Below are 7,894 nucleotides of genomic sequence, written 5' to 3' on the forward strand. Positions count from 1 at the left end.
TATTAATTCACCGAAAATGCTAGGCAGAAGCTAGCGAGTATATAATACATAAACGCCAAAACCCCAAAAACCTATATTATATGCTAGGCATATCCAAAATTAAAAGAGCACGATGACTCCCATGACAAATTCACCATTCTTGCCAGGTTTTTAACCCATTTTATTAATCTTTAAACCCACCCCACATGAACATGTTTTCCTTTCACCATTCCCAACCTAAAAAGATTCTACAACAGCTTCTCATTTTTACAAGCCATCAAGGTAACAAACCCCACTTTTTTTCAATCTTTGAAACACAATAAAAATGCATACTTTATCATTTAATCATTCATCTTACATGTTTAATGATACATTTGAAAGAAGTTCATTATTAGTTTCATCACCATTAAGCATTGTTAATGTTAACAATACCCAATCCTGTCATGAGCAGGATGTTGGGGAGGTGGGACGTAGACAGTCTTATTCGCCTTATTCGCGGGTAGAGAGATTGCTTCCAGATTCATTAAGCACTAAATGTAGTTATTCTTGTTGTTGTTGTTATGCTGCTAATATTTTAATGTGTAATAGATTAGGAGTGATAAACCATAGGGTTTTATGTAAAGGGTTTAGTCAACCAACCTTGATTAAGTGGCCAATATGTAAAAGATTTGATTTTAATGGTGGGATTAGGGAATCTTGTGGTGGAATGATTTATGGGGTTTCGGCTTTTCGGAATGTTGAAAAGGTTTGTGCTTTTAAGGATAGAAGGAAAAAGGGGAAGAAGGGTTTTGGGTATAATAGGAAAAGGCAGTTTTTGAGTAATGTGAGTGATGATTGTGTTGATAATGTTGAAATTATGCTTAGTTTATTGAATGGTGAAATGGGTTTCGATTGTAGTGATGTTAGGGACAGAGAAAATATGCAAAAGGGAAAGAAAAATGTAAATTCCGGGATTGTGAAAAGGGGTTTGAAGTGTGATGAAGGGGTAAAGATTCGGTCTTTAGCGAAAAGTGAGAATCTTGATTTGAGAAAAGAGGGTTCTTCTAGTGAACTAGAGGGTGCTAAAGATTTTGAGGTTAACTGTGAAGGCTATGTGGGTGAAACATCTTCAAACGAGTGTAAGAACGATTGGGAGAGAAGACATAATGAAGGTTGTGTTGATGAAGTTGTTGGAAATATTGAAAAACAAGAAATAGTGCAAGAAGAAAAGGAGTTCTTGGAGAAAGATAATGTGAAAGGTAGTTATGGGGTATCAGTTGGTGAAAGTCGAGATTGGAGAAAAAAATCGGAAAAGAAGCTGAATGAAGAATTTAAACAACAAGATTTAACAATTTCTGTGAATATCGACCCATGTAACAGCAATGTGGTTGATGATATCAGTGATGTTATGGGTTTAAAAATGAAGTATAAAAGGTTAGAAAAAGATAAAAGTGTTATCGAATCAACTTTCATTCGAGAAAAAAAGTTAAAATCGATCTCAGAAGTGTCAAAGCCGCAGGAAATAGACATGAAAGGAACCTCTTCATTCCCCGAAAGTAGAATGAAGAACGTAAAAGAGAAGACGACAGAAGTTAGTAATCAGATTGAAGACAGCAGAGAAGAGAAGCACCAAAAACTAGGCTCCAGAGAGAAATCACAACAAATATTTGGAATTTCAGATGCCCATTTCGATTATTGCGAAAGAATTCTAACTTCACATAGAAATTTAGACATTCAAATGAAGAAACAAAAACGGTATCCTGGAAGTTTAAGCTCTGAAGCTATGTTCACCAACGCTGAGGGGGGTGCTGCTAAAGTGAATACAACAAGCATTGAACATGATGATTTAAGCTCAGATATTAAATTACTCAAAGAGGGTGGGAATGAGGGTTCAGGAAGTGCTCACCTAAAGGGGGGTGGCTCAAGGCACTCGTCTCAGGGGTCTGGACCGAAAGGACCTTCTGACGAGATGTGGCATGTGAATGATGCATCCACACAAGACCCCTCAGAAAGCGATGCACCAGATAACATATCCTATATAAGCGAAAATGGTGAACCGGTCAAGACTAGTGGCAGGTCCTTGTGGACTGTTATTGGTGATGTGGTTCGATTGCATTGGAAATCTCCACGGTCCGGATCTCATACCCCAAACTCAGGTGGTGCAAAGGGGTCATCATATTTATCTACTGGTAGCGAAACATGGTTTTCTAGTCATGAACCAGATGATTCGAATGACGAGAACGTAAAAAAGAGAAGCACAAAAGGCTTAGATTCACCATTAACGTCATCAAATACTAACTCGGGACCTTATAGAAGCTCTTCTCTATCCATAATTAAAGAATCCCGTTTTCCGCTGAGCACAATGCAAATGGAAAGATCTCCTGGAACCACAGAAACTTTAGAGGCTGACGAAACACATAAATATGGGAATGATTCCAAGAATGGAGATTTAAAAAGGAGGAAACTTGGACACAAAGATCAAGCCTCTAAGAATAACTTTGATGAATGGGAAGAGGCTTATACTTTTGAAGCTAAGCAACGCAAAAATGATGAAACATTTATGAAGGAAGCACTTTTGGAAGCTAAAAAGGCTGCTGATGTGTGGGAAGTGCCTGTTGGAGCTGTTCTTGTGAAGGGTGGTAAAATAATTGCTCGCGGTTATAATCTGTAAGTTTGTTATTTTGACAGAGATGCCTATTTGTACCTATATATTTATGAATGAGTCGATTTTGGTCTTGTTATATCTCATTGGATAATTTAGCTTAAAAGGAAACAAGTCAAACATCTTGACAGTAACCTGAGTCAACTTATTTATTGGATGAAACCTCCTATATCATTCAACTTAAAGACCTGGATTATTTTTCTAATTACTTTGATAATCTTAATCATATACGAGTATATGTATACAATATTCATTTAAAAATGGACAAAAATGTGTAAGCATGTCAACCCTAAATATTATATGTCATTGAATAGGCTTTAGAAATAACATGCTTCAACCCAATTTTGTTTTGACCCATTACTCAACCCGTCCGAACATCATTTTGGACTTTATTACTGTCTCTACTTTATTATTATGAGGGAATTTTAGTAACTGTTGTGTGTTTTAGGGTAGAAGAATTACATGACTCTACTGCCCATGCTGAGATGATTTGCATACGTAAAGCATCAACCAACCTACAGTCATGGAGACTTACAGTAATGCTTGCTCTTTCTATCCCAAGAACGTTTATTTTCATACTGTATGTACTATGATATATTAGAACAAGACGGTAATAAGACAATTTTTTTGCATACCCACCTCGAAATGCCATCAGTTTTGTGGTTTTGCATACTTAATTACTAAAATGATTTATCTTGGTGAAATCTTTGACTTAAACTATCTTGGTTGTTCGTGAAGGCTGGCGTATGTTACATCCACTTAACGTGTACATTCTAATATGGTCTGTAATCATCTACTTTTGTCTTTATTGCAGGATACTACTCTTTATGTAACACTTGAACCTTGTCCAATGTGTGCTGGAGCCATTCTCCAAGCCAGAATTGACACGGTTGTTTGGGGCGCCCCAAATAAGCTACTAGGCGCTGATGGCAGCTGGATTAGGTATGCAAATATCTTCAGACAAAATTCATTTTATTTGATATATATTTGCTTACATGACTTTAGCAAAAAAAAAGGCTTAATTATTCTTGGTATGAGTTAAAGATATGATACTCTTGAATTGTTAGACTATTTTGCGATGAGGATACTGGGAGTGGCTCCATGTCAACAGATAAGCCGCCTGCACCTCCACATCCTTTCCACCCAAACATGTCGGTAAGAAGAGGAGTGCTAGCGGCAGAGTGTGCTGAAGTTATGCAACAATTTTTCCGGCTAAGAAGAAAAAAGAAAACAGAACCAGAACTGGGTACAGAAGCACCAACTCCTCCTTCATCTATTACCGTTTCACATCCTCGTGATCGCCATCATTCAAATTTCTTCTCTAAGGTGCAGCATGCCTTCAAAATCATCTTCTGTTTATAGAATAAGTTTTAGCTCTTAGTTTTTGAACTTCCATTATTTCCACTCTCTTTGGCTTAAGTTTTAGTTGATTATATGATTCTAGGAGTTAATATATAAAGTGCTACCAACTTTAAGGTTTAGGGACCACAACTTCAAGTTTATTTAACACGTGGGCCGAATTGTCAATGTGACAATGCTTTTATGTATATTTCTATCTTTGAAGACTACATGATTACATAGCATGTTAGGTAGGTTGTTAACATCCCTGAGAAAATGATGTTTGTTAGCTTTCTGAAACCACAAGCATCGTCTTTCTTTATACAACGCGAATATCGTGATGTTTCTCTTTTGGTGGTCGGTATATCATGACTCATGAATATCGATTACAGAAATAGTCCCATTATTAGGAACACTTTTAGTATATAAATCTTGTTTCTGGATGCATTTAGGTCCCTTTATCAAGTACACTTTTAGTGTGTAATGAACTTATGTTACCTCACATGAAATCTTATCAAATATGTTGTGATTTCCCCATCAAATCCTAGTAGTCTTATGTTGTGATTTCAACATCAAATGTCAACTGTTATATGTTGCGACTTTGTAGTCAATAAATATTACTGTAGAAATATACAATGTTGCAATTTTGAAATCAAACAAAAACCATAATCATAAAGTAGGTTACAGAAAAATATAAACTATATCAAAGATTGAGACTCGAGTATTTCAGATTAAGTTCATACAAGTTAAACAAATCAGAATGTAATAACCATCATAACAAGGCTTTAGTTGTATGGACCTGCAAAAGATCATTTCTTGAAGCCGAAAGCGAAAGATGACCAATGATGACATGAAAGATGTACCAAAACCATAATTATCAGTCCTTAACTACCAGAATTGGCCTTGAAGTCATATCTCAAAAATCTAATTAGGCAAATAAAGTAGATGTACCAGCCACATGAAGGTCATGTAACACCAACCCCCTTCATTTTAGTAGAAATTGCACATCCCATACATGGCTTATAAATCCCTTTTCTTTCATCCAAACAAAACCATCTGCCGGAAAAAATGTTGTGGATTTGTACTATTTTCACTTGGATCTGCCTGCTGGTAGCGGTATCCAATGGCCAATCTCCTGCAGCTTCACCATCGGCTACACCTGTCATCGTACCACCACCTTCCATCACCCCAGTAACACCGACACAAGCACCACCAGCCACCCCCCTACCGTCTCCAACCCCTCCAACCACCCCACTGCCGTCCCCAACCCCTCCAGCTTCTAGCCCATCTGTCCCACCACCTCAAACTCCACCACCACAACCACCAGTAAGTTCACCCGTCTCAGCTCCATCTACACCACCACCAAAGCCACCATTGCCTGCCCCGACACCACCACCGGTTGCTTCACCACCCGCATTACCACCTTCTGTACCTCCACCTAAAGTTTCCCCTGCACCTGCACCAGCACCAGCAACACCACCACCCGCACCAATTCCTCAACCACCTTCACCAGCTCCGGCTTTACCGCCACCGCTACCATCACCAGCTCCGACACCTATAACTGTTACACCTGCCCCTGCACCAGCTCCCACAAAACACAAAAGAAGAAAACATAAACACAAGAAACATCATGCACCAGCACCTGCACCCGCACCAGTGGCTAAGAGTCCACCAGCACCACCGACGCCTACAACTGATGACACTACACCAGCGCCAGCGCCATCACTTGATCTCGTAAGTTTACTATCTGAAAACTCTATGGACGTTTGTTGAAATACGCACACAAGTTTCCGCAATTTATTTAGAATGATCAACTCCACTGAAAGTTCCACGTGTTTTTTAAGAATCCAAATCCTTTTTTGCATGATTAAATCCACAAAAATATTAAACTTATGAACCTAACCTTTTATAAAAAGCAATTTATATTAAGTCTTATAAGTTATATATGTGAATTCATCAAAAGTCCATAGGGCTTTTTTTACAATGTTCCAATGTTAACCCTACATGTAACTACAAGTACCAAAGCCTTGTTCAAGTTACCCAAGATTTTTGCAATTACTGACCACCAGTTTTATTTGAGCACAGAGTAATGGGAGAACCCTGTTACAAAAGGGGGGAAGATTTGAAACAGGACTCGTTGCCGGATTTATTATGGCTGTTCTATTAGTTATCATAAGCTAATTAACTTCCTAAATGATTCACAAATCACAATTCAACTATTTTTTGTTGCATGGAGATTGTAAGAAATCAACATTTTCCCTTATGTTGATTCCTCTACTACTATATAATACATTTTGCACTTGTAATTACTTCGAATTCTTTTTAAATGTATGCATAAAGCCGAGATCTTAATCATAGTTGTGAAATGCAAGCATAATGAGTGATATAGTACCATTGAATCATCATAGTCCTAGTTATATTTCATGATGAGTTACTCTAAACATGCATCTATTACTTAAATTGTTCGAAAATCAAGATCCATGTGCCTTGAATGTTCAAACTACTCATTATTTAAACCAAAGTTGGCATTAATATATTAGACAGATTTGGCATTAAAAAGTTATTACTACTTTGCAGTATCACTAAACATAATCAGATCAACACACTAATTTGAAACACCAATCTATCATCAAACATGTCTTACTTCACAGTTCTTTGATTTTGAACATAGAATAGTACGAAAAATATACATACATATATGAACGGATAAGTATCCACGCACTGGCCTTAGCAGTAAGGAGATGGGCAATTCGTAAGTATGAGGTCTCGAGTTCAATCATTAGACACCATCACCTTCTTTTGTGAACATTCTACTTTGCCTCCCTTGTCAGGACCATACCCATGTATTGCCAAACATGGTCCATACCAGAATGATATATACAAAATTTTTGAACAAGCTTAACTTTAGCATATGATAATTTGCCACTTGTCAGAATAGTTTTGAGCCAAAAACTTGGCCAAGAATGAAGAATGTGCATCTCTCCCTGTCCAATAACCCCAAAAGAAAACTATTTACGACGCACAAATGAAACAAAGCGGATATACACTTTGCTATGATATTATTGCTCCAACCAAAACATTGTATTGGTAACTAACAAGGGGTCTAAAATTACTTTTTTAAGTTCGATCAGCTCGATAAAAGATCGACAATGGGACGTTGGTTATCTTTTTTTTTCCCCCCTATTAGAAGTATGAGTTAATTTAGTTATCAAACTAATTAACTTTAAAGTCATTAAGGTCCTAACTAACTGAACCATGTGACTCTTTCCACAAGGATCTTTAATTATCCATCGAAATAAATATAAAACGATGTCATAGTTATATTGATTTGACATGGAATTTAAACTTTTGCTAACTAATTTCTAGAAATAAGTTAGTTTCAATCATTATTGCCATTTCAAAACAACCTAAAATGAACAATTAGAAAGGCTAATCCATACAGCTTATTTTTTGGATGGAGTTAGCTTTATTGCAGAGTAACATTCACGCCCCAAACATGACACCGACTTTTTATTATTGAAGTAAGTCGCATTTATATGTGATAACTTTGTTACATCCAAGATTTCATGAAATTCAGATGGCATTTTCAGGAATATCTTTAACTGTACGCAATACACGATGATTCGTGTCACGTTCTTGATGAGCTTAAAAGAAGTTAATAATCAGGTGTACCTAATTGACCTTGTGAATAATAATATAATATAATATTTGTGTCACGTAAAAATATGTGATTGTGAACTTGTATAAACTTTTTATGGAAGTGTATAATTGGTAATTTTTGCAAACCTAACGATTACTAGCTAGCTCTAAACAAGGACGACGATACTTATTGAAATGCGGAACTTAGAAAAGTATATTATATGTCTATACTATTTTTACAACTTGTCGCTATGTTTTAAAAAAATGGGGTTTTCTAGTTCAACTTGTCTATGTTTT

General features: G+C 36.7%; 2 protein-coding genes across 3 annotated transcripts; both read left to right on the forward strand.

Annotated features, from left to right (window-relative positions):
• Nucleotides 1-215: 215 nt before the first annotated feature.
• Nucleotides 216-4,203, forward strand: LOC122583167 (tRNA(adenine(34)) deaminase, chloroplastic-like). Of its 2 annotated transcripts, XM_043755598.1 has the most exons (4): nucleotides 216-2,625; nucleotides 3,069-3,156; nucleotides 3,435-3,562; nucleotides 3,688-4,203. In XM_043755598.1, the coding sequence occupies exons 1-4, from the start codon at nucleotides 305-307 to the stop codon at nucleotides 3,980-3,982; spliced, it is 2,832 nt and encodes a 943-aa protein (XP_043611533.1). In that variant the 5' UTR covers nucleotides 216-304; the 3' UTR covers nucleotides 3,983-4,203. The 2 variants fall into 2 exon arrangements, with proteins under 2 accessions (XP_043611533.1, XP_043611539.1); XM_043755604.1 differs by lacking the exons at nucleotides 3,069-3,156; nucleotides 3,688-4,203 and having other exon boundaries at nucleotides 3,435-3,555.
• A 625-nt stretch (nucleotides 4,204-4,828) lies between these two features.
• LOC122585393 (lysine-rich arabinogalactan protein 19-like) lies at nucleotides 4,829-6,357 on the forward strand. Its single transcript, XM_043757526.1, has 2 exons — nucleotides 4,829-5,692; nucleotides 6,044-6,357. The coding sequence occupies exons 1-2, from the start codon at nucleotides 5,027-5,029 to the stop codon at nucleotides 6,137-6,139; spliced, it is 762 nt and encodes a 253-aa protein (XP_043613461.1). The 5' UTR covers nucleotides 4,829-5,026; the 3' UTR covers nucleotides 6,140-6,357.
• The last annotated feature ends 1,537 nt before the right edge of the window (nucleotides 6,358-7,894 follow it).

The sequence above is a fragment of the Erigeron canadensis genome, chromosome 1 (genome assembly GCF_010389155.1).
Source record: "Erigeron canadensis isolate Cc75 chromosome 1, C_canadensis_v1, whole genome shotgun sequence".
Lineage (NCBI taxonomy): Eukaryota > Viridiplantae > Streptophyta > Magnoliopsida > Asterales > Asteraceae > Erigeron > Erigeron canadensis.